Source organism: Brachyistius frenatus, unplaced genomic scaffold (genome assembly GCF_029030835.1).
Source record: "Brachyistius frenatus isolate BFR_SWC_R1_liver_20210118 unplaced genomic scaffold, ASM2903083v1 Contig_31, whole genome shotgun sequence".
NCBI classification, from domain to species: Eukaryota; Metazoa; Chordata; class Actinopteri; family Embiotocidae; genus Brachyistius; species Brachyistius frenatus.
In genome coordinates, this window is record NW_027210630.1 from 819,319 (window position 1) to 846,519 (window position 27,201).

Sequence of the window (27,201 nt, forward strand, 5' to 3'; positions counted from 1 at the left end):
TGATAGTAACAAAAATAAGGCAAAAATAATTTTCCGCTGTTTGTCGTCAAGTTTTACAGCCTCTGTTGTTTCATCGCAGAGGTTAAGGTTCGACCGATTCAGGTGGAGTGAAGTAACATTTTGTCGTCTGATGAAATGATGAAGAGGAATATATAATACAACAGCGGGATTCGTTCTCATTAAACTATATATAAACATTTGTACACTTTGAACAAACACTGAAGCGAATTGATAAACAAATGTCTCAACAGAGAGGAGTTATTGGGACAGACAACATGTATGACAGGAAATTATTTCAGGCCACCAGGAGGTAAATCACAGCAGCGACTGAAACAAAGTCTTCTTTTAAATAAAGTAAATTACTGTCTGGAGTTATGAAAGATAAGTAACACAAAAAAAAAACCCACGGAGCTTCTGCATTAAAGCACAATTATTAGAGTTCCCTTAATCATGTGATCTTTGAGTATGGTTATTATTAAAGTACTTAATGTATGTCGAACTGAGAGGGAGAAACGCTTCGGGCACTGTTTGATTGGCATCACAGGCAACATTACAGATGCAGACAGATGTTTTCTTGGACACAGACCTACATAATTGTCATTAGCGTCCCTTCATCACTAAAGGACATCAACCTGAAGTACCACCATCATTATGTAGCATGCTGCTGCTTTTATAAAGCAGGTCTGTCCTAGCTGTCTACTGGAAACCTTTCTTAGTCTCCATGTTCATTCGTTTGTGCCTGATTGTCAAGGTTTAAAGAAAATTGTAAAAAAAAATACAGTTGCACGAGCTTCTTTTTTTTTTTTTTTTTTACATAAATATTCTCAGCTTCATTATGCAGAGCACAATGGAAGAAGTACGAAATTAATCCGTCATGAAAACCACTGAGGAGTTGCAGTGTCACGTTCGATGGCATTCAGCAGTACTCTCTCTTTTAATTGTTTGTCTGCTGTAACAGATGATACAACTTTAAACAGCGAGTTCTTTCACATGATGAAGCTCCAGTGAGACGTCACAGCGTCCTGGACCACAGTTCTGTCGTCTGTTCTTGAAAACTTGCTATTTGGTACTTTTCTTAGATGCGCCTGTGAAAGACAAAGACAAGAGCAGCATTAGAGAGCCGTCCTTAAAGGACACGGTTCAAACATCAGAATCATAAACTGAGCAGCGTGCACTAATTCACCGTACGTCGCTGACACAGTAAGCGGGCAAGAAAAGGATGCAAGCAGGCGAGCAAAGCGAGAGGTGGGCAAAAAAAAAAGAAGGAGGAAAGAGGCGAGAGGGCAGGCGGGTTGACGGACCGAGTTCACTGCTAGAGCAGCGCTGAGTTGGAGTCAGAGTCTGATTCGTGGCCGGGGGCGAGGCGGGGCTCGCCGGGACACACGGATTCCTGACCCTGCCTATACCGTTGGTACTCCAGGCGGAGAGCGTTGAAACGCGCTTCACTTAGGGAGCGGCTGTACTGGCAGTGAGGTGGGTTGAAAACTGGTGGGCTGACTGAGGGAGACGGGCCTGGAGGGTAGGGGGAGGGGAGAGGGGGGAATCAGGGACAGGAAAGGCATGGATGGGAAGGTCATGGGACAAGCTCACAATAATCACAGCACACAGGATGAACACATGCAGCACCATCACGTCAAGCGTTACTACACGCACGGCGGTACATGCAACATTAAGAACAAATATGTGCAAAAAGAAAAGCGCTCACCTTTCCGTCGCTGATCCCGGAGGCCGCCGGCTTGATCGTACCTACGTTCCCCCCCGCCCCTCCAGAAACCTGTTTGTGACTGATCAAACCTTGTGGCCTCCAGGATCTCGGAATCCACACAGGCATCAGCAGAGTCCCACTCATAACTCTCATCTACTGATGTGTTCCTTCTAATGAGATACACAAAACAAGTGGTGAGAAAACAGCAATCGCAACCAAGAGACAAAAACAACAGCGTGAATGTTACTTTGGCAACGCAAGTAAATCCCTCAGCCGAGAGGACGCTCCAGTGTGATTGTTACTCCGGGTGTGGTGGCGGTTCACCTTTTCGCTCTCCTCTCGGGCAGCTCCATCTCAGCTCCGGCGTGCCGCTCGTTTTCCTCCGTGGTCTCTGGGGAGCTGAGCAGTGTGGGAGTGATGGACAGGGACTGTCGGAAGAGACCTGCGCTGCCTCTACCGCTGCTCTGACTGGCATAACTGGCCCTACCGCCCTCCCGGATCTCTCTGACCTCCCGGATCTCTGTCTCCCCTCCCCTCCCCATCACCCTGTCCGGCTGTCTGCAGCTCTCTCCCTCTCTGGGTGGGAAGGGGGAGGCGTAGTAAGGCGAGGGCCAGCTGATGCCCCTGGGCAGGTAGGACCTCGGAGGGCCTCTCCTGGAGTCCGTGGGTCTCGAGCTTTCCGCTCTGGATCCTGGCCAGTGCTGGTACTGAGGGACAGGGATGGAGGTGGGCATGGGGACATATTTATGCTGGGCAGACCTCAGAGTTTCTTGATACGAGGGAGACCACCTGGAGGACTCTGGGAAAACAGTGGCTTGTCGTCGTGGATCGGAGGGTTCCAGCATTGGGGAGATTGAGGTTTGTCTGGGTGGGTACATCGCGGGAATGAGGTAGGAAGGGCTAGCTAAAGATCTTCGTGTGTGATGAGGCCGCTCTAAGCTCCCCATGCTGGGGCGTCTAAAAGGGACATACTCCCGCCAGGAGGGGCCCGGCCTGGGGAGGGAAGATGGCGTGCGACCTAGGCTGTAGGACTTCACCCTCACGTCTGGGTTCGTGAACTCGTCCCAGTAGTATTTCTCAGAAACATATGTTCTTGGGCTCTCAAAATGCTCCCACCTCTGTGAGCCCAGGCTGATGGATTTCTTTAGGAAAGGACGAGGCTGTCCCATACCTGAGAGAGTCCGACAGGGTCCGATGCTGAAGGATTTCTTTAAAAATGGCACTGGGGCTTGACATATTCGTGATGCAATCTTATTTGTCCTGCTGCCCTGAGAAGCTTGTCTTTGGGATTGCTCTGAAAACTCACCACTGTCTACAAAACTCTGTGAGTGTTTTGACACTATTTCCGCCATGCCTTTAGCTGCACTGAACAAGGTGTGAGCTGACCTGGAGCCGAGCCTGGATTCAGGCCGGCCCGTGCTGTTACTCCCAGCTCGAATTTGTGTTTTCTCATCGTAGAGCTGCCTGCTAGATTTTTCTGGACCAGCTAATGATGGTGTTGTATCATCAGGAAATCTTACTCTAGCTTCCACATGGGGGTAACGTCTACAGCCTTGTTTTTTACCAGCACCGAAGCTGGCCTCTGCAGCACCTCCAGAATGAGTCTGTTCAAGCCACACCTCCCCCTGGTTGGTGCCTGGTTCTCTGTTTTCCTGAACATGAACTTCCCAGTTTTGAGGAACTACGTCAGGCTTGGCCACCACAGAATTGTCTGACATTACTTCTGAACTTTGTCCAGTCGTGTCTGTGACTGCAGCTTCTTCCGCAGGCTCATCCACGCTCATTTCAATGAACCCTGGAAGGCTCAGGTATTCAAGAATTGCACTTGTCTGGAGTGGGGACATCGTGGGAGATGGGGCGGTAGGCTTGGCCTTCGAGGAGTCCGACATTCTGGGGACAGAAAACTGAGACTGGTCGCTCTCGACCTCTTCTACAAGAGTTAAGGTTGAGATAGGGCTGGGACTATCAGAGAAAAGACACTTGTCACTCCTCCTGGAGCGTGTTCGGACGCCTTCTCTCTCTAACTCAGAGTAAAACCCTGAACTTCGTCGGTCATCCCGGCACCGAGTATCTCTATCTTTGGCCTTTGCCCCTACTTCATGATGCTGGTAGGGTAAAGTAGAATAACTGGAGGGACTGGGACCCCTTGTGGCTGAGTAGTGTACTTCTGCAGTTCTCTCAGGCTGATTAAATGGACCAGAAGCTGAACTTTCCAGCCTCTCTGTGGTGAATGACGGACTTCTGGCAGCTGACTCAGCGTACGAATGTGTGGATCGTGAAGCAACACCTTCGTCCTGCTCGGTGAGGGACTTCATGCATATATTTGGCTTTCTCTGAGGACTGTCTCTGTCCGGTGTTTCTAGACACAGAACAGGGGTTTCAGAGGTGACGTTGAGGGACAGCATGGGGAGGGAGGTGTTCTGTGTGACCTGGGAGCGAGATGAGTCAACAGCAAGAGAGTCCTCTGTGACTTCTCTGCATGTGTGAGGATGATGTAACCTGGGCGATGTGGTCTTGCGGGGTCTCTGTGCAGGAATGAGGCTGGTGATAGACGTAACAGGGCTAATGTCCCACTGTATGCGAGATGAACGGAGCCGGTCCATGGGACTGCTGGTGCTGCCAAAGTAGCACGCCCTCCTATAGTCAGATACCCGACTTGTCTGGCCGGAGGCCGTGTGTTTCTGTCTGATCGCAACATCTTGCGGCTTCCACACGGGGTCTTCTTCTGACGTGGGTGCATCCCTTTGAGGGCTTTCTGTTTTATTAGACTGTTCTCTCCCTCGACTGCGACATCTTTGATCAGCTGTGTAGCTTTTCAACTCTCTTTCCATTTCCTCCCTCTCTTTCGCCAGCTGGACGCACTTGTCCATGCTATTGCTCTCCAGTTCACCGTCAAGTTGTGAGACCATGGTGCTGTCATTAGTCAAATGACTCTCCATAAGCTGGTAACTGGAGTGGTGTGCTCTGTCTCTATCCAGAAGCTTTGTTCTCCTCCCCAAACTGGGGAGCAGGTCTTCGGTGTGACCCGGCTGGCGATACCTCCTCAGAGAATCGCTGGGTTTTTTCTCACTGTTGTCTGAATAAAAGCTTGCTCTTTCCAAAAGAGCCTCTGAGCCCTGTTCGTCGTCAGAGTAAAAGCAGCCGTGACGGGAGAAGTTTCTGGCCATGGTTCGAACTCTTCCAGGAGAGGAAGGATGGCTGTTCATCTCGGGGGCGTCCACCGTAAGAGGAGAATCCTTCCTCTCGTCCTTCTCTGAGCTCAAAATGTTCAATTTTGGAGAGTCCCTGAATGATGTCCTCTGGCTCCCGGAGCCACTGGCCCCGCCGTTAATTTGCAGGACGTCCTTGTTCATGTTTTTCTTATAGGAGGGACTGGCACCCTCAGGCAGTGGCTGGACAATGAAGCGTCCATCTGGGCCTCTGGAAATGGACTCTATAGCAGTTGGTGAGGGCACCTGAGAACCCAGGTGACTCTCAAAGAGTGTGTAATGAGGTGGCGGAGACGAGTTGGACAAGAGCTGTTTCCGCTGGTCGTGGTATTCCCCGCGGCTGCCTTTATCAAAGGAGGACCGGTTGGACTGAGAGGAGGAGGAGTTGGGAAAGAAGGGAAGCGGTGGACACAGCTTCAGCTTTAGGACGCTGTCTGGGCTGGGAGGAGGTGAGCGAGATCTGAGAGAGACAGCAACAGGGGAAAAAAAATATGCTTAAAACAGGTGCAATTTGGAGCTTTCTGCACAAAGATGGAGACTGTAATGACTTTGGTCAAATAGTTTCATCCCACATGTCTTCAAAATGTCACCATCAGAAAAGAAAATGTAAAAAAAAAAAAAAATCATTCTTTCAAGTCCTGGTAGCAACAGTCCACTGGCAGTTATCATAATCATACATTGATTGAGAAGCAAAATTTACAAAAGATTTGCAAATAGGTCATATGTACTGTGCATAGACTGCTACAAACACAATGAAATTAAGCAAAATGTTTAATAAGAAAACACAGCACACTTACTCTGGAGATGTGTTCTTCTGGAAGGCAGATGGCAAATCTACAAAAAATGTGGAGAAAAGATTAAAAAGGTCAAACCGTTTCAGGAATCAATTTTGGCACCGTGTTTAAAGCACAATTACATATTATTGGAAAAAAAAAAAAAATCCAGTGCTTCACCTTGTCTTCTCTTTCTACGCCTGTGCTGTTTCCGGTGACTCACAAGACACGCTGTCACCAACGAGAGGATGATGGCCACAAACAGAAAGCACACTCCTCCTAACACACCAGCCAACAGCGGCTCAGTGATGACCTCCAAGAAACTTGGACGCAGTGGGTAAATCTCCATCCCTGTAATCAGACCGCAGTCAAATTCCATTGCTAGGAAAGAATGCTAATTTTGTAACCGTCCAGTAATAACCATTTATCGTTTGCAACGCTAATGTTCATTTATTTATTTAATTTATTCTGTTAATGCAAAGCTTCTTACCTGTGGTGGATATGTTGACCGACTCGCTCGGTTCACTGAGCACTTTGTTGCTCCGAGACATCAGCCGCAGATCATAAATGGAGTCCTGATAGAAAGATAGTCAAATTTATCGATTATACATGAATTAGCAATCTTGAAATAGAGTTGCTTTGTCAAACTTTTTTTTTTTTTTTTAATTATAAATGCAATAACATGATTTTTGGCACAATAACCGCTGTATATAATCTACATGTAAACAGGTGAGAGATGGAAATAAATCATTACCCTGAGCAGTCCTTGTACAAGTAGTTCACTCTGATTGACGCTGATGTCGCTGCTGAGGATGACCCACTGGCCGCGATCCTTGCGGGCCTGCAGCACATAACCCGTCAGTGGAGAGAGTGGATCCTCAGGAGGAAACCACTGGAGGAGAACACCATGTCGAGTCCGGTTAGCTGACAGGAGAACCGGAGGATCCAGGACTGGGACAATGGTGACAGCTGTAGGTGCTTCTGTTGGCAGAGCTGATTGGAAGATAATAATAATAATAATACTTAGAGCAAAAAAACATTAGGGATTGTGAGGAAAACTCAAAACACTTTCACAGACCTTGAGTTCGCACAGATACAATGTCACTAAAAGGTCCAGAGCCGAGTTTGTTCTGAGGTAGGACACTGAACTGATAGCCGGTGCCAGCAAGCAGCCCAGTGACCAGCAGGTAGTTTTTGGATGTTGGCACGGGCAAAGACGCCCATTCATGTTTCCCCCTGGACGCCTGTTTAACCCTAAAAAAAAAAATTGAAACGGACAAAATAAAGACAGAGCGTTAGAGTCAGGACTGCTTTTGGTAGCCAAGAGATCCTGTTCTTATTTTATGTTACTGACCAGACTGTGAATTTCTGGGTGAATCCACCGTCGAAGCCGGGCACCCAGGACACGTTCGCCTGGTTCATCTCCGTGGTGACAGACACTGAGGACACAACATGAGGACTGGTGCCTGAGGAACAAAAAAACCCAAAACACTTCTGTAAATTACAACTCAAGCTGTAACTTCCAATTCAAGTTTCACATATCGACATATTTGTTTTCAGAAATAAGGTGGACCCACTCACCCAACACCATGACTACAGTGACTGCACCGACAGTCGCTACACGATTAGAGGCCAAGCACTCCCAGCCCCCGTTGTGATCTTTACTGAGGGGCTGCAGCAGGAGGGAGCCGTTAGCCAACACAGTGTACGGGGACCGAGGAGTAGGGCCAATCTGAGGAAGGACAACAAAGAGTCAAAATAAGGGATCAGTAATTCGTGTTTATGCAGCAACTCTATCTACCAGAGTGGAAAATCTCCTGTACCTTGCTCCATGTTATGTTTGGAGCAGGGTCTCCACTGGCCTCACAGGGGATGATCAACTCTCGGCCCACCTCCTGGAGATACTCGGGCCGAGGAATCACTCGAAATGTAGGTGGGTCCTGGAGGAGAGAGAGAGCCTTTTTACTTCTGCTCGTGTATAACTGAGTACACTCAGAGGAAAGGATTTCTCTGTAACCACAGCTGAGAGTTGATACCTGCAAAATGACTTTGGTGGGTTCAGACTGGCCCATGGTGCCGTAGCTGTTATAGGCCGTACAGGTGTACATGCCCACAGCATTGTCGTTGGCTGTTGCTATAAAGACGGATCCCTCGGAGTTCACCATCCAACCTGGGAACTGGACGGGTGAAAGAAGAACAAAATGAACATGATGCTTCCCAAGGTCTGTATGTATGCAGTTTTTTTTTTTGACAATCTCCACTCCATGACACTTTTTCTTTCCATGGCACATCACTTACGTTGTCAGGATTCAAATTGTTCCCGTCTTTGGTCCAGTTGACATACAGTACAGGTGGATCAGCCTGGACTGGGCAGACAATGACCCCCTCCATGCCCGCAGGTAGATACGTTTCCCGAGGCATTCGCGCCACACGTGCAGGATCTAGGATGAGGGAAGAAGAATTAATGACAAAAAAATAACTAAAAGAGCGGGACAGGCAGGGTTATAAATAAATGGACAGAAAATAGACTGACGTGACACTTTCAGGTGTGCAGAGGCAGAGGGTGGAGTCAATATTCCATTGGTTGGGATACAGGTGTAGTTGCCAGCATCTTCTGGGATCAGATTAGGAATTAGAAGTGTCCCATCTACTAAAATCTTCACTCGGGATTTAAGGGACCTAAAGCCAAAAGATACAAAACACAGTACATCTTAAGAAGTGATCAATTTGACACAATGACACAAAAACTCTTTGCTGCAGCAAGAAAAAAATATTATTTGTTTATAAAAGTTTTGTGTTTGAGTATAACCTTGAAAGATGGCACTTTAATCTGAACAACAATCTCTTTTGTCTTTGGTTTACAGCTCATGACCACATGATACAATTGTCTTTTTACTAATCTAATTAGAACTGATTGCATTAGCAACATGACTTGGAAAAGTTCCTGTTTGATTCCTTTATATATATCGTTCTAAGTATTCCATTGAAGTAAATAAGTGTATTTTGATCGATTATTCATGACATGTCTGACGATGTAATCTTCATGGACTTACTCAATATGATACACATTCTGTCCTTGTTTCACCCACTCGTAGGTGAGGTTTGAAGGGTAGGCATCAGCCTGACACTGCAGAACTGCATCCTGGGACATGTTGAGACTCGTGTCCTCTGGGGAGATGATGATGATCGGAGGACCTTTTAGGAAAAATGAAAGAAAAAGAAAACATCAGGCTCCCTCATGCACCTATAATGAGGCGGGTCATGACCAGGATTAATGGACAGATCAGTGTTTAGTGTTGGGTAGTCTGAAGTCAATGCAAAGCAGAAAATGGACTGTAGGAGGCAGTAGAGGCTACTGCATGTAACCATGATTCTGAAACAGGCTCACCTGTATGTTTCAGTGTCAATCCGAAAATAATTAGCCTTCCAGCCGGACAGGTATCAAAAGACGATTTTATTTATCTGAGGAATATTTTTTCCCTTTAAAACATTAAAGTTGTGCGTCGTCGCTGAACATAAGATAAGCAGAGATTCTGTCTCTCACTGACGAGTGACAGTTCAACACTGACCTTTGACCTGCAGCTGTGTGTAGTGGGTCAGATTCCCCTCCGAGTTGGACACGTGGCATTTATAAACTCCTGAAATATTTCTTGTAACGGAGGCCAAAGACAAGCTCCCATTGAGCACCTGAAAAGGGGGCAAAGGTAAAGATGATCAAAGACAAAGAGAGAAGGTGGAGGAAGATTCGTGAGACAGTCATGTGGAGGACAACAAAGCAGTTTGCTTCAAAGAAACATCAAAGCAGAAAATGCTCATTATAAAAAGTATTTAATTAGAATACTGCAAAATGCCATCTGTTAATCCTCCTCACTTTAATTTTTTCATGCTTCTCAATTGGGCTCTCGTCCTTATGCCAGACAACAGTTGGTCGAGGGTTGCCATGGGCTCCACAGCTGAGGGTGAGCGAGTCTCCGAGCAGAACCTCCACGAAAGTTGGTGGTGTCTTGATAAACATAGGTGGAGCTGGGACAAACATAGAACAGACAGCATCTTCAAAACTTCTCAATAAATTCTCGTAAGAGGCAGAAAATCCTCAACCACGTCTAAATTTAAACAGGTGTGGTGTGATGTGCCCCACCGGTAGCTCACCACAAAACATTAGATCTCAGTGGGAACTGGTTTGAGGCTGTGACAGCTGTGTGGAGATGAGAAGCTGCATATAATGTTGTCATTGAAACTGTTACAATAAGATTTAGAGATGTTTATAAGTAACTGTCAATATAAGAGACGCTGGAAAGGGAGTATTTAAACTGGGATACCAACAAACCGCAGCAAGCTCCTTTTAAGCTGTATGACCTGGCAGACAGGGCTTTCTATTTCATAGCACATTTGCCTACGTAGCTCAGGCCTCACTGTTCGGGTTTGTATTGAGACCATCCCTGCTAAAAATACATGCAATCACTAAATTGCAAAGAACTTTGGATAAACAATGTCACCACTGTCCACGTACAATGCCCTGTGTCAAGCTTGGTTGTCTTACCCAAGACATACATGTGTAAATAGATGTTACCCAATACACAATATCCAATACATGAATGATGTCATCTCATTATGTACAAAAATGGTGTCGTCTGCAACCTGATGCGGAACATGTAGGCCTTTCATTCACTGGAGTACAATCATATCAAAGCCCGACTGCACACCCTCCACTGATCTTCTAACTCAGGGATTCTTAAACTGTGGCAGGTGTGCCACTGGTGTTACGCAAGAGCCCCACTGAATGGCCGAAAATCCCAAAGTTTTAATTTTATTACAGACAAAAGTCAGAACTTATATACGCATCACATTATAGTGATGTCAAAATGAGTTGTTAATCATTTAACTGTTTGACAAATAAAATTTGACATCACATTCGTTATAGCATAATGCTAAAGTTAACTTGATGCAGTCAGATTCCGAATTTTCAGTTGTTGGTTTTTGGAAGCAGAATGAGTGGAATTTTCTAATGGCTATGAGGTCCAAAGGTCAGTGTGGAAGCAACTGAGGCAATGTTGTCCTTATGTTGTTTTATTTGAGTCTTTCTGAGGCTTTTGCAGGGTTAAATCAGTGAATTTAACTTGAGAATTGTTTTGGTGTCGCGGCGCATAGTGTAAAAACTTAATGAAAGTGTGTTTTATCTCTACTGTAGCATAACTGGCGTGTGTGTGTGTGTGTGTGTGTGTGTGTGTGTGTGTGTGTGTGTGTGTGTGTGTGTGTGTGTGTGTGTGTGTGTGTGTGTGTGTGTGACTGAGAGTGACCAGTAGGTGGGTTAAAAGCTTTAGGCATCTAATTTTAGTCTTAAGCCGCAAACCACATGCACTGTCCTATTCCTCTTATTTTTAAAAACAACATCAGCTCACAGCAGGGTAGTTACTGACAAATACAGGATGTGATCACTGTGCGCTTCAGTACGTCACACAGAACCTCGTCAGACACTGCAATAATAGTCAGCTTGCCAGGGCCTTCAGAGTCCGAGCCAGGTCCCATGCTGTAACTGTTCTAAATAAGGACGGTGCCAGCGATGAGCACCGAAAGGAGCAGCTCCCGAGTCCCCAAAACCCTGCAGTGCTGCACCTGTGATGGAGAGGAAGGTCCATGTGCCATTTCGAAAGTCGTCTGTTTTGCTGTCCAGGAGCAGGATGCGGCATTCGAACCAGCCCTCGTCCTCCAGGGTCAGCCGTTCTACCAGCAGAGAGGCACCCCGGGTCAGAGACACACGGCCTGTGGGAGGGGAGGGGGGCGGTGGTGGGCGGGGTGGCAAAGAGGGAGACATGGTCAACACACACACACACACACACACACACACACACACACACACACACACACACACACACACACACACACACACACACACACACACACACACACACACACACACACACACACACACACACACAGGCAGACAGGCAGAGTCAGCATATGCAGGAAGAGGGCTTATCATGCAGAGGACACAGGCATCCAGTGTCACAAAGGCCACAGTCGAAGTCACAGAGTTTCTGTTAACAGACAAATCCACGCACAGTGTGAACAGCGACTGCAGCTCTCCTGTTTGTCCCAAATAACCAACCACATAATTACGATTCATGGAAATAGTGGCAGACGAAATATGCATCTCAGGATGAGAAGTGAGTGGCCCCGTGTTGGAGTGCAAACACATGAATCACTAAAGTGACGTTATAATGACATGCAAGATGACAGACAGAGTGGTGTCCTGTCATTAAGGGTTTGGTTGGGGGAGTGGAGAGCGAAGATGAACGTGCCAGGAATACTTGAAATCCGCTTCATTAAACTATTAAGTAGAAAAAGTGTCCCGAGTCCATTTGCTTCTTGTTTAATTTTCAGCTACACAGCTTTTCTAGCTATAATGAAATGAGACACCTGTTAATGGACAGACATAAACACTGTAGTGCATGGCAGGTGCGCGCTATGAACTTGTGTTAGGACATCCTTAAACAGATGGATCCATGCACGAGCACACACACGCTCCCTCTACTCCTCTGTACTTCTTACAACTCCTTGTCAGGCTTTGAAACTTGATCTGCTGGTTGCCTGGTGACTGTAGCCTGGTTTTCAGGGTGCACCCCCCTCCTTTCATTCAGTCTCTCAATGAACCCTTTTTTTTCCGCCATTCAATCCCGGGGCTTTAAAAGACAGGAGGATGCGTGCAGGGGGGAAACACACACGTTGCTCATACCAGCTCCTGCCAAAGCAGTTTGAATGTAAACAAGGAAATGTGGAGAAGTTCCCAGCAGCCCGTCACTCTTGTTTGCTACTGACGAGCTGCTTAAATGAACTGTGTCAAAGTCAATCGTCTCTGCAAAGTATTCAAATATAAAGCAATGCAAGAAAATGTTTTCCTCCTCCCTTATCTTTAAAGTGGGCACCAACTTTATCTACTCCAGCACTGATATTGTATCAATAGAGAACTCTTGAATATCCTGCAACCTTGAAGAACAATATCACAAGAAACACAATATCCTCACTATTCACACTAGTTTCTCTCCAGACAGTAGTGTCTGGAGCTCAGCCTGTGAGCTATGAAATTCATTTGACTGTGTTTATGGCCTTAGGACAGGGTGAAACACACACTGAGAGTAAAGACAGACAACAATGGCTAACAATTAACCCTGCATTCCTGGCCGGGGCTGTTGCTGTGCTTTATAGTTAGGTTTAATGATTGACTGACCTCCTAATCGAGAGAGAAGCGTTTGATGGGCGGTGCTCACTTAGAGGCTCCATAAAATGAATACCTCTGATTTCAGGTCCTTCAAACAACTGGGCAGGGCTCAGAGAGGGGAAATGTGCAGGGAGATGATAACAGGTTTGGGGAAAACTGCAGGCATTTTCCTCTTATCTCGCCATGAGGGATCCTCCCTGAGCTGCATGTTTCCAATGCAACTTTTTCTAATCGGACATGAAATTAAATTCTCAGTGCAGCAGGCTAAGAGGAAAAACACTTCCACGTGCAACATCGCCCTCTTTAACAAACACCTAATCCTCATGGGTAAATATTATGCGATACTTAAAGATCACTGTGGCTTTAAAATGCAGTCTATGACTGACCATGTGCACTGATCTCGTGTGTTCAGAAGCACGTGGGTATGTATACATGTTGATTTTCAAAAATCCGGTGAGCGCCCTGCCCCCTGGATCTACAGGGGAAGTCTGGTTTCACTGTTGAACACTTAACCCTTTCCCGTAGCCTCCCTCTTGTCCATCACTACAAAGAAGCAGCAAACAACCCCCCCCCCCCCCATCCCCATTATTCATTCTCTCGGGTTGCCATAGTGATGAGACTAAGAAAAGCCCGGGCTGTAGGTTTAGATTTGAATTCAGTTGCTGTAGAAACACGGTACGGCCGAACACGGGTAGAGTCGCGGGTCGATCGTGCATGGGGGTGGGTTGCTGCTGTCACACATTTGAAAAATTACAAGTGGGGGGAAAACATGGTTACATTTTTTTTTTTTAAGAAAAAAAGGTTTCGTGTCACATCCAGGTGCTCATGAGGTAGAGCTGGGAGAGAAATTAATGAGGCAGAAAAAGAGAGGACTTTTCTTTTCAGCCCGTGAACAGACAAACACTGAGGCTGTGTGATAAATGTTGCTTTATTTAAATCTGAATGTTGCATCTTGAGACTTGAGCTGAAATCTCAGGCGACACTCGGCAGGTGCTCTGCCCTAAGTGATGTTAAAAAAAAAAAAAAAAAAGGGCTGCTTTTATCTCTGATGGCCTGGTGCACTGACACAAAGCAAATATTTTGCAATAACTGAGCACAAGAGTTGAAAAATGATAAACCATATCAGTGAATTCCACCCTCTTTTTAAATCCAAAGAGCAATTGAACACGAGGTCACGCAGAGGCTACTCAAATTATGTGCATCGACAATCCACCGACAACCATTGAGAAGTTGACCTTTCTGACCTCCGTGCTCCAGCAGACACATTCATCACTCTACCGGTCGAACTCTGATCCACGAGTCCTCCTCAAGAGACAAACATCATTAGAGTCAATGGCCGACAGAGAGAATTGCTGGAACAATAGCTACTGCTTCATCTCATGTCCACCCTCCTCCTCCTCTTCCTCCTCCTCCTCCTCCTCACTGTTTTTCTTCCAGCAGCTATCACATGACAGCTCCAGTCTATCTGAGAATGAGCCCTTGTTTCCAACAGGTTGAGCTGCTGTGCACCCAGGGGTAGAAAATGGAAACACTAATCCACCAGTGCTGTTTGAACCCTCTTCATATTAGCGAGTCAGGTTCTCACCCAGTGGACGGCGGGTTTGGAACGACTCAGCTTTCATAGCTGTGCCGCTGGCCGGTAGCTGGACTTGTTTCACTGCTCTGATCTCCTGTTTCTTTCTCTTTTTTCTACACAAGATTGATGTGGCTTTTTCTGCAAGTGAAACCACTGCGGTGTAATCAAGCTGAGGACAGTCGACACCACGTACATTCTACTTTTACTTTTATAGTTCTTGTTCAGTTTTGGTTACATTTAAGATGCACAACACTTTCTTAGAAATGTTTGTTGTATTTTCTAAGATTTGTGGCATCTACAGCTTCAGGAAAAGGCTTATATTGTTCCAAAAGATGGAATCAACATGTGCTTTTTGCATTGGAGGTTCCCACTCTGTACTTACTGACAAAGTAATATATGCAGTATAGTGAATTTCATGTGATACAATAGCAGGGGTGACTATGGAGGAAGAAAAGATTATTCTGTTTGGAGAAGCATGAACGCTGCTTTTCTTTGTCCATCCGTATGTGCATAAGGGAGACAGGCAGAGGTGCATTGTGGGATGTGTTTTGATTTGAATACAATCATAAGTCTGGGACCGGCCCCCTGCCTCTGACAGCTCACCCCTCCCATTCCCCCAAATTTCTCTCTTCAATCCTCCTGTCCCCCTAATCAGTTTAACCCTCTTATGAATAGCTCTTTGTCGTGAGATAGATTACAGTTAACTCTGTCCCTCTCGCTCTGTCCAGCTCTGTCAACCTGCTGCGCTAGCAAGCACACAGCTCACGTGCTGAATTTCACTACAGTGGCAACTCCACTGGCTTTAGCTCTTGTGCATGATCGTGACGCAAAGTATTAGCATTAATATTCGAATCTTTGACATTAAAATCCAGAGTCCAGTGCAATGAGATTACAAGAGGTATTTGAACTGTTTTCCAGTACAGAACTAGAGCTTTGTTTCTGAGGCAGGAGGAGATAACAGTGATGTTAATAATTGCCAGTTGTTTAAATTTGTACTTAAGTTGCAAACCTGTTCAAAAACTCGTAGGCAATGTTGCTAAATATAAAACACAACTTTTTACACTCATTGAAGAGTACTTATACAGTGCTTCGGACTACATCTCAACAGCACAGCATGGTTTAATATGAACCTAGTCAAGGACACTCCTGAAGGCACGAGGTAACAGGACCTTTGTAATGGTCTAAGCCGGCAAACATGAAATTCCCAGGTTGCAGCCATCTATTCTTCTTTCATTGTGGCATTGTTTGCTGCACATCTCTGTGGTCTGGTTGTAGCAGAAAAACTGGTTGGGGATGATAGACTGATCAGTTTCACATTGCAGCTGGGCTATTTTCTGCTGCTGGAGTTGTCAAATACACTGATGTTTGCAAAAGCTTAGTTGTTCAATATAAAAGTTTACAAGCGGAAAGGTTATAGAGTTCAGGGTACATGTGTTCGTGCATTGGTATATTGAAGTGTACAAATGTGTATGTGACTTGTGCATGTGTGTGACAAATGCAGGCTTTAACTTCTCCAGTGTTCAGACGTCACACTGAGAGAGTGATGGAGGCTTGCTGAGATCTGGGGGTTTGCCCATTGTCATTCTAACCACAGGTCAGAGTCCCCTGCTCACAGTCTCTGCTGATTTACTTCAGCACGCAGGAGATATTTGATCTAGCTGTGCAACAGTAAACCATCCTGACACCGCGAGACTCAAACATTTTGTCTCTACAAATAAAACTCAAACAGGTTATAACAGCGTGTCAGACAGAGTTTATCTGGCTGTTTCCTCTGTTGTGAGGTGACTAATGTTCAGTTCTGCAGGGCATGCGGGGCGTGAAACAGAGAGGAAGAGGGATGAGAGGGTCCTATATCTTCCTGATTCACTTGAAGCTCGGTCTATGAGACCTCAACAGGCTGGAGTCGAATGGGTTGACAGAAAGGACGCTGCTGTGAAGCCATGACACTCCTCAAATAAAGAGCACAATCTCAAGTACACCTGATATCATATCAAAAAATTGCTGGTTTAATGGACTGAAACAGGGATCCAAGATACCACTTGCTCTGATTCTTTCATCTTGGTTTCTAAAAAATGCCAAAGGCATCAGCGAGCTTGAAGCAAAGCAGCAGACCAAGGACAGACAGCATTTGAGAATGATTTTTATGTTCATTTTAATCTACTTCACTGTGCAGCATTTGCAATGCAAGTCCACCGAAGGAAGGGGCAAAAACATTACACACAATACTGATTTAGTGTTACATACTCAAGTCGGATACCTTACTTAGGTTTAATGTAAGCAGCCATAATGCTGTAAATACACCCTGTAGCTGAACAACAGTAAACAGTCTCTGCAATGTACATTATTCATTTTCTTGATCTTTTAACTGTTTCTTGATCTTAAGCCTTCAAGTTTGAATCATCCCTGCTCTCTAGTTCCTGTTCTTAGACAAGCCATGACAAAGATCAGGAAATGCTCGCTGCCTTGACTATCTTGTGAGTAAATCTGAAATCCACCGACATATTTAATTTGAGGGTAGAATACATTAGACACACAGCACTGACACGCTTCACATGCAGCCATCTGTCTCCAGCGGGAGGGGAGATACGAGGATCTGAGGCAGACAGGGTCAAAGCCCACACCAGACAAGAGTACACACGGGGGATGAATATGGCAAAACATCAGTACATCCCAAACAGTCTTGGATTCTGGGCTCCATCTCTGCAGTGTTATTTACTGCATTATGGCTGTTTATGCATCATATGGCTGCTCCTAAACAATGGCACGTTTAACGGCCTACATGAGGGTTAGCACGCCAAACACATGTAGTCCAATTGCCTGCCGGGGGGAGCTTGTTTGTTCTTCAATGAGTCTCATGTGTTGTCACGTTAATGAAAACATGTTTCTGAATCAGAGGGTTTCATTCTCTGTAGTATATCCTGTATGTGTTCATAAAACAAATGCAGAGGGATTTGAAGTGAGGTTTCCTTGCGCGTTTCAGTGACCTAGTTGGGACAGTATGGGATTTTGGGGTGTCCTAGTAGCCTTGTTGGCTTTGGCAAAGCAAAGGGAGGTTGTGATACCCCTTTCTGTCTTTTGTGTTCTGGTAGACAATGACGGGATTATAGGGCTCCAGCAAGAAAACTCCCATTATTCCCAATGCTTCATCCATCCTCCTTCCAGAACAACAATCTCCCCTTACTGGGTCACCCCTCAGCATACTAATATAATACTGTCATCACACCACCAAGCCCCCACCTACACTTCTAATCCCCCCCCCCCCCACCCGTGAGCAGCGTTGCTGGTATCCCCCTTTTTCTTGCAGCCACCCCACCCCCCCTTTAACTGCCTCCATTAAAACACATCCATTCTCGCCCTTCCCCTTTTCCCTGCTGTACAACTGCACTCTGGAAACACACAACACCAGCTGTAATTACAGGGATTGTGCCTTTGGACGGATTTGTCTATTTGGGGTATTGTTTCATCCAAACTTCCCCTCCCTACGCCTTCATAAATACTACTGTAACCTCTGTATGCCTACCTTTGCCCACACACGAGCTACAAAGGTTTAGTTGCCACATGAACACCTCCTTTCCTCTAACAGAAATCTGCTGAAGCATGTGTCAGGGACCGTTGCGATAGAAACTCCAGTTTCAGTTTTTCATTTTCCAACTGAGAAATGCTTTTAAAGCTCACTCACAAAAGCAATGGAAAATAAAAGATTCATTTGAAGTGTGGTTTTGCAGATCTACTTCAAGGGAACGGACTGCCAGCCAAGTAACACGTCCCTCATCAGTTGTCTGAAAGGAGTGCGTGACTGAACACATTGGAGTAGTGCTTACCCTTATAGTTTGGATGAACACGAGGAGCATAAACTCCAAATTTGATGAGGACGGGAACGCTGTAACCCAGACGCACCCACTCCACGACATGTAGGGGGAAGAGGTTTGGGGTGGTGGCTTCTTTGGACGTAGAAGTGAGACTACAGTCCAGCTCTGCGGAGCCCCCCTCTCTGGCAGGAACCAACAATGACACACCTTGAGACACACCTGTAAAGACAACAGCATATCACCAGGGTTCAGCAGTGCGTTGACCGTGGACATGTGCTGATAGCACAGAAAGCAATAAACAGTAAAAATGTGAACAAACACATAAATCATGAGAGTTATGGCCGCCAAAGAGGGCGGATTAACCTCTCTGGAATTTTTTGGTCATTTCTTCCTGTGAAAAATGTTTGCTACACTCGACATAAATGTTCAAAGTAATGGCTCTGGGGTGAGAAAAGGGTGCGTGACCACACAGGCAGCAAGAGGTCTCGGCACTGTGAAGTTGGTGGGAAATTAGTAACACTCATAACAAATCCAAAATCCTTTGCTGAACCGAAGCTTGGGTCGGCCACTGAACATGACTTGCCCTGAGTGCTGAAAGCGGGGCCATCAGAGCACATGTAAAACAATCATGTGCCATTTGGTGACAAGATAGTATGGCTGCAAAGCCAACAAACACACAGCAATCCCATTAGTGGCACCTGGAGCCGTCTCTCCGCTCTCTTATCTCCTCTCTGTCCCTCAATGCCATGTGCTCATGTGGGTGTGTGCGCAACTGGGTGCCAATGTTTGCCGTGCTACTCATCTGGCCTGGTGATTACTTTAATCTTTTTTTTTTTTTTTTTTTTGGAGGGGGGGGGGGGTACTCTGATGCAGGACAGCAGGACCCTCTGTGCTTGCTCCAGCTGACCTCCCACCCACCACCCCCTGGGGTACACACATGGTCTGTACAATCAATTCCCCCCCCACCACCACCACCACCCCCCTTACAAATGCACGCATGCACATACAGCAAGCGTGCCTTGGGTGGGTGGGTGGATGGGTGGGTGGGGTGAAAGGGTAGCATAAATCCAGGATTGATCTAAATCCACATCCAGAGATATTATTTAAGTTGGATTTTGGCCCCATTCTGTCTTTGGTCCACTGATGTCTGTGCAGTACCCCCCCCCCTCTTCACTCTCCGATGTAAGGCAGCGGGAGCTGTGCCAGCTTCATCACGGTGTCACTCAAACTACATGTAGGCAGCGAAACGGCAACATATGCCAACTGGTTTAATGCTTCACCATAAAGAGGGCGACAGCTTCGGTTGATGTTGGTAAACAATGTAAACTTTTGGTGAAAGAATAAAAAAACAAATGGCAGAAACAAATGGTGGAAAACAACTAGTTGTCTTTCAAAATGAAAATAATGTCTAATGAAAAAGCTAATTTGTTTAAATACATGACATTACTGCACAAAGCAATGATTTGATTTCTCCAATCATGTCTTCTATGACTAGAAAAAGTGAAATCAAAGAATTAAATGTACCAAAAAATTTGCCAATTATTCGACAGAATTTAACTAAAAATGATTCATAAATAAAACTTAAATTTCTTACAATCAAAGTTGAAGGTTACATAGTTGCTGTAATAATAATACATAATGTGGTGAAAGTTATTTCATTCTTCAAAGACAAACAGAGACATTGTGAAATGTAAAAGCAGATGTTCATCATTCTTAATCTCTACTGTACAAGTCGTCTTTACACACGTTAAGTGAATTTTCTAAGTCAGTGTTGCTTTACTGTGTCTGTTTCTTTTACTGTTTTAATCTGTTATCCTCAAAATGCTCAAATCAACATCTGACAGTTCCAGCTGCACTGGATGAGTAATTCAGTTGTCTGTAAGGTTTTGATCATCTTAAGGCATTTTGTGAATAAACAGCCGGTCGAAAAAAAGAAAAAAAAATCATTTTACTGTTAACAGTATGTAGCAAAGACCAGTCATTGCCGAAAAATGCCTAAACAGTTTGTAAAAAAACTATGAAGGCTTAAATAAGGAGAAATGAATGATGGAAATATATGGTTAATGTAAGCGATGGATCCATATTTGCATACTTACTTAGCAGACAGATGGCCAGAGCAGTGGTGACAGCCTGAAGCCACCGTCTCTCCAGTCCCATGGCCGTGCGTCACACTCCTTCACACATCTCCCAACCTGAAAAAGAAGACCACACATCCCGTTCACTCCTCAGCAGAACACTGCTGCACTATTCACAGATTCACCGCTGCACAAGGACTTCCCCCACATTCCCCCTTCAGACAAATGTAATCCCTCGAGTTAACATCAACTCATTATCCAACAACTACACAACATTCCAGATGCTTCTTGGTTAATTTAAATAACTGTATTCTTTGAAAACACATAAATCCTCTGGAAAATTGCATGTCTGAGCGTGTTTGAATTAAAGCAAACAAACCATTGCAATCAAGTGCTGCAAACAGACAGCAGTTGCATGAGATTGCTTCGGGTACGTATGGATCCTGATGAGGTTTGCCTGCATAGACTGCAGTGTGTCTATGTGTGGCCATAGAGAAAACCTATACACGGCTCTAACTGTACGTACAGATTAACCTGATGCTTGTGATGGGTCCAGCTCGTCCAGAAGGTCTCATCTCCCACTAAATAGGCTAAAAGCAATTGGCAGGTGACGCCAGCAATATTGAAAGGTGTGTGTCTCCCGACTCCAAATAGTTATTTTATAACCAGTGCTTAAAAAAAGGAATTTAAGGAGCATAAAGAGGCTGCCATTAGACAACGTGCTTCACTTATACTTACAGCATATCAAGAACTCCACTGACAACAGTGCCTGCTAAGCAGCCAGCGGCAGCAGGTGCTCTTCGCCTGACAATTAAATAGACAAACAACTCATGCAAGTGCACAGATTCTCATCTCCTAATGAACTCCATAAACAGGACTCCACTTGCACAGACTGTGGGCCCACCCCGCAGTCTGAAAGATGGGGACAGCTGCAGCAGCTCATGAAGTCCTATATCTCAAATTGGATTTGAGGCACAAGTTTGAGTTGTTGCCCTTCAAACATAATGGAAGCCCTCACACGCTTCCCTTAAGTCGCTCCAGTCAGCACCCCTAATACCAGCTTATTACTTTAAGTTCATTGAGGTAATATAAGAAGGAGGTTATTCTTAGAAAGCAGGTAGGTGTTGGATATTAGCTGATGATGCCCTGCAGAAACGCAGGACAACTGAATCATTTGACGGAGACGTGCTGTCTCTTGGAGGCACTCGAGCAAACAAACAGCCCAGAATAGAACGGCAGAAAGATGCATTTATCTCCTTGCCCTTGACCAACACCGCGACTGTTTCTGTTGGGGTTGGTAGAGAGGCACTATAATAACTTTTGCATCGCACCTTTCCAAAACAAGCAGAAAGACAAGTCTGAGGATATAAAAGTACTGAAGAGGACAAAAACACATTAAGGGGGGGTTTGGCTTTAAAGTAAAAGCTGATGAAAAGAGGAGGGTGGTTGGGCTCAGTGGTTGTGATCAGTAGTTTTTGCATGGCAGACTCATTTCAGGGCAACGTTTGCAATGAAGGAAAGGATTATTCCGACTGAGCGAATAATGTTTGCTCAGTAGGGGTGTTGGAATAAACGTCCCTCTTATAATGGGTTTCACAAAATAAAGAAATAAATGTGTTCAGTTTAATCATTTGCGTGTCACCTAAAGCAAGCCAAAAAGAAAACCAAATGATGGAAGTGATTGTGCATCGCCGCGTCATCTCGCCTGCTGTCTTCACAGACATTTGAACGACATGACTGCAAAAGTAATGAGCAAATCCAAACATATATCTATAATTGTAGCTCACATCTAGACCTCAAGTAACCTCTGATAACCTCGAGACAGAACACGTCTTGTCTTTGCTGCTTCCTGCTCTGCTGTGCTTCCACACCGGAATAATGTGACTGTCTCAAGGAAAGAGACAGCCCAGGGAAGCCTGGAGGGGGGCATTGTCTGCAGGTGCAGGAGTAGACAGAGGACAAGCAGGTTATTTCCTCAGGCAGCAGAGCAGAGTAGAGCCATTTAATTGGCATGTGCTCAGAGAGGGCCTCAACAGGAGCCCAGATGTTAAAGTCAGAACACTTCATCTTAAAGGTCCATTTAAAAAATGGAACGGCACACCTTCTGACTGCAATCTGACATTAGAAATATAAGTTATATATCACGATTGATTTACGAAGAAAAAACGAAGCGTGGATTACAGCTCCTCTTTAACAGTGAGGGCGAGCACCATACATACTTGTACATGTGGGAAGTCAGAGGGGTTCACTCTCACACACTAAGGTCCTCACAAGGGTACCTCAGGGAAAATGAGGACAATGAAACCTCACCTCTCAAGTGACAGCCAGATGAAATCTCAACATTACTAAAAGATGAAGCCTTTATGAGTTTAGAAGAGGTTATCTGAAGAATAACGAGTCTAAAAACACAGTAAACTCCTGCTTCAGCACGAGACAGTCCACTTAGTGGAGCAGTGTTTCACTGGATTTCATTGACACAAATTGCTTTGGACGTAGTCATGACTTAGCCTTCTGGATGGTACCTTTGTAACACCCAAACTAATCCCGCCCTGCTGCTTCGAGTGTTAATAGTGTAATTGAATTAGTGATCAAATTGGTGAGACAAATCAAGGACATTCTGTCATCTAGCCATGAAGTGATCAATCACTGGGAAATCAAGTCACACCAGTCTGCCCACTGGGATTATACAATTTCTACCAGTGGAGACGTTTTCTCATCTCCGCTGCACCTCAAAAACTGAACATCAAGCTTTGGTACCAGTGCTTGACTCAAAAGAGACTCCTACTCTTTAAAATCATTCATAATAAAAATTAGGTAGAAAAGTGATCCCGGAGTCGGAGACTTGATGGGCCGATGGATGGATGTCTACGCTGAAATTTTTTCTTTTTTTTGCATTAAATGTGAATAAGAAGCTGATTCCAATCTGCCAGCTGTAACAGCTGGTAGGCCTGGTCTCTCTATGCATCTCCTCTATATCACTACTATATTATTCAATCATAAACTGAATAATGCAAAAGGTGGACTTTGTAATGGGCTACACAGTGCAGGAGTTACCATGAGTAATGCAGCTATCTTTTCTTCTGTCCTGTACATTTGTTATGTGACCAAATTAATTTAATGATTGATTAGATGATGTGATTCTCTTATGGATTCTGTGGCTCTCACAAAAAAACTCAATGCAACAAAAACTTTTGACCTGATGTGTGCGAGAGTTCATGTTATCCCCCAGTACCTAAGCAGATTCATCAGTGATGCTAGTGACAGATACAGGCCTGATAAGCAGTAGCATTACTCTTTTAGTAATCCTCGGTAATCCCGACAGGCCGTAGCCGCAGCGCAAACCAGCCAGCCGCAGGAACTGCAAGTGTTAGTCGAGCACAAATTTTGACGGTTGCACACAAAACTGTCGTGCAGAAGAAGAAACATCACAACTAACCAGAACAAAGGCAACGGACTTCCACAAATAGAACATAGAAACCACAGGGGTTAAAAACCATCATTTCCAACTTTGACTGGTTGGACCAGCCTCCATAGCTATGTGATCAATTCATGGATTTTGTCCCTGGAACTGCAACCCAGTTTAGAAAGTGTATTGACTTTACATTAACGAAAGGAAATGAGCTGGGCACGTCGTGGGCACGAGAGTGCAGTCCTCATCTCGCTGGGAAAACCTACTTTCTTTTGATTAACATCGTTGACAACCTAACACATGGAACTACAGGGTATAACGATACTGATTACTTGAGCGATGGTTGAGTGTTTTCAAATTAGTCACACAAAGAAATTTCGACAGTGTTTTCTTTGCTTTGCATTGAACACTGCTGCAGATTAAAAAAAATAAAAAATCATCCATTGGCTTCACGCATGAGTGAACTGATTCAGTTTTTCTTTTTCCCATAAAAGGCTGCGACATCCAAGGGGAATAGAAGTACAAATATCTACAATGTGAAAGCAGAGCAGCCAACATCATTCATACAAGTTTTGAGTTTTTGTCTTTCCCTGCCCCTAACTCTGAGGTCAGTCCCATAAAGCTACTTCCAAGACCAGACAGTGAGAGGAACCAAGGGTCTAAAGCCAAAGGTCACGAACTTAAGAGTTTGGTGTTTAAGCACGGCACGGGATTTGTTTTCAAATTTGGGGATTGATGGGACACAAAGGACCTCTACAGAACAGGGCCTACTTATTTTAGTGGTATGGTTCTTATTTCTTCTCTTAGGGAAAGGTGTTACTGCCCAGATGTAAAGACCTTTTTCAAACAAATCAAACTAATGAGACCTAAAACATACATTGGTGTTGATTTATGGTACACTGCATGGCTCTAAAACATTATTAGACCCTTTCTGTAATCACCTCTAGGTTTATTACATTTCTTTATTTTTCTGTATATTCTTTAGTACCCCAGGAGCTTTAGTGCCATGTCTCTTGCCTGCATTCACCATGGAGGACTACAAACTCTATCTTAACCAATAATAACAGTAATTTGAAGAAAGCACTTTCAAGTCATGAATAATTTGTTTCTCGGGGCAATCAATTTCCTCCAGGATGACAATCTGCCTACAGGGGACAGTTGGCCACACAGCACTTTGAACAATGCAGTATACCAGTGAAATGCCAAGGCTTCCTTCATGTTGAGTAATGAGTGATGTTACTGTGCCAAACGACCCCCGTCATGATCTGACTCTGTTAAGCTGGAGAGGCCAGGATGAGGCTGCTGAACAACGTCTTCGAGGACTCTGAGACAAAAATGCAAAACTGCTTTTTAACATGGCTGCCAACTTGTAAATAATGCAAAAGCGATCCAAAAAAACTCACTTATAATTCAGTTTTTGCTAAGACTATCACATCTTTTACTGGTGTACCACTGTATTTAAAGGAAACAACACTTATTAAAATTAATTTAAAAAAAAAATGTCAAAAGCAACAAAAACCCGTGACAACCAACAAGCTGATTAAGAACGAAGGACGCACTATATTTATGTAAACTCTGTTGTGAACTGTACCATCTGAATTACAGGCATCAGCAGTGATGTGCGCCTCTATGCACCTCCCTCCAAGCACAACAAAAACAAAGGAAGGGGAACTGTAGAGCAAGGATTACACACTATGTAAAAAGAACAAGACGGCTGGTCTCTTCTGCACAAAGCAGCTAAAATTAGTTGGTTTTTTTGTCCAGCACCTTGCATTATTAGCAGGTTTATGTACTGTCTGTAGGAAGAAGAAAAAACTCCAACCCACCAGCCCTTTATGTCTACACCCCATACAGTGAATGTTGATGCAAACATCCCTTTATGTCACCACCCAGATCTCCTGTAAAACAAAACAGGTGCATCTTTTGTCTGACTCAGGGAGTCTTGATGCCAGCTGAAAGGAGAGAGTCCTAAATAAAGAAACAAAAAAATGTGACTGACTGTTGTTCTCACTGTTTCAATCCAAGGGACCGTGTTGATTTAAAGGACATTGTGTGTTTAACCTATAGAAATGAAAAACAACGTACTCCTTCAGGGATTACAAGTGGTGGCTGTGATATCCAAAACATAAACAAATGTTATACAAAGATAACGCCCTGTATTACTGTCCTATTGAGACAGTATATTGAACATGAAAATAAGACGAATGCCACAGCATAGGTCCCTGAAATAATATTATAATTATAAAACAGGAAACAAAAGACAGTAATGTAAGCAGCACTCACAAGGCTCACAGCAAGTGGTTATAGGAAGACTATAAAAATGTTATGGAGATTTCTATCCAACCAGCAGACACAGTGTTACAGACAAGATACAAACTAGTACTACACGTTTTGTGTTTAGTTGACGGGCCAGCCCTGCAGAGGAGCTTTTAGCTGTGCCTCCCGCACAGCTCCTCACCTTGCATGAGGCACTTTTTACTTGGAGTTCAAAATCTAATCTCTCAATCCATTGATGCTCTTCTTTCTAGACTCGTCTATTCCTTTTTCTTCAGGGAGATTTTAAACAAAACGAGACTTTTTAAAAAAAAAAAAAAAAAAAGAAGAAGGTGTTGAACAAATCGCAGGTGGTCACATTTTTTTCCCCAAGCCCAAGCGTGGATCAAAATAAAACATCAAAACAATCCCGGACGTCCATGGTCCTTAAAAAGTTTTTTTTTTTTGCAGCTCCAGTAAAATCCATTAACCCAAATCACTCTCAAGAAATCAGCCCATTTATAAATCCATTTAAACTTTCCGCGTTTTGGCTTTTATGTCCGCAATCCTCTTAATCCAAACTTGCCCAAAGTGCCTTTAATCGTGAGAGAGTTTGTAATTAATATAATAAATATGTATCGATCAACGAGATCCGCATGTATCCCCAAACAGGAGCAGGATTCATCAGAAAGAGAGCAGCACACTACACGTTTCGTTGGAGCCCTGCTGTTGATACTCTACCCGCGGTGTCCCTCCTCCTACTGCGGCCCCTGCCAATGCACACAAAGCATAACCACAACACTTCCGGTTAAATATTTCAAAATAAGGCTTTAAATTAAAAAAAAAAAAAATTGCGGTGTTCCTGAGTTTGTTATTGAACCCCGAAACATAAAATAAACAAATACACGACACAGAAAGATTAGGCTTTTTCCACAATTTTTGATTAGCTGTGTAAATAATCAACACATTAATCAGAATTGTTAACAGAAGACATTTAGAGAAGTCACAGTAGGAAATGCATCGGTGAAAAAACTAGATTTAGGATGGTTTGAATACATTCAGCTGCTACAGTTTTAGGGTCCTTGTACACACCGGGACACTTGGGCAAAACAAGTCTTCTTGTGGTTCTTATTTCCATGACTATTCAAAATGACTGCGACAATGTACCTTGCAATA

The 27,201-nt window shown here is 44.5% G+C and overlaps 1 protein-coding gene across 1 annotated transcript; it reads right to left on the reverse strand.

Annotated features, from left to right (window-relative positions):
• Nucleotides 1-1,312: 1,312 nt before the first annotated feature.
• igsf9b (immunoglobulin superfamily, member 9b) lies at nucleotides 1,313-26,693 on the reverse strand. Its single transcript, XM_069699642.1, has 21 exons — nucleotides 26,231-26,693; nucleotides 20,385-20,480; nucleotides 18,301-18,507; nucleotides 11,301-11,447; nucleotides 9,559-9,710; nucleotides 9,257-9,374; nucleotides 8,741-8,882; nucleotides 8,221-8,366; nucleotides 7,986-8,128; nucleotides 7,724-7,864; nucleotides 7,511-7,627; nucleotides 7,269-7,419; nucleotides 7,042-7,153; nucleotides 6,766-6,941; nucleotides 6,442-6,680; nucleotides 6,178-6,262; nucleotides 5,868-6,038; nucleotides 5,712-5,748; nucleotides 2,030-5,374; nucleotides 1,706-1,875; nucleotides 1,313-1,512 (listed from the first exon to the last, which is right to left on the reverse strand). The coding sequence occupies exons 2-21, from the start codon at nucleotides 20,443-20,445 to the stop codon at nucleotides 1,313-1,315; spliced, it is 6,060 nt and encodes a 2,019-aa protein (XP_069555743.1). The 5' UTR covers nucleotides 20,446-20,480; nucleotides 26,231-26,693.
• Between the last annotated feature and the right edge of the window lie 508 nt (nucleotides 26,694-27,201).

What these genes read in the sequence shown, in the direction of transcription:
- igsf9b (XM_069699642.1), bottom strand. Translation starts at nt 20,445, where the DNA reads ATGGGACTGGAGAGACGGTGGCTTCAGGCTGTCACCACTGCTCTGGCC. An exon ending in GGTCAACATATCCACCACAG is followed by an intron (nt 6,039 to 6,177) that starts GTAAGAAGCTTT and finishes GTCTGATTACAG; the next exon opens with GGATGGAGATTTACCCACTG. An exon ending in CAGAAGAACACATCTCCAGA is followed by an intron (nt 5,375 to 5,711) that starts GTAAGTGTGCTG and finishes TGTCTCTCTCAG; the next exon opens with ATCTCGCTCACCTCCTCCCA.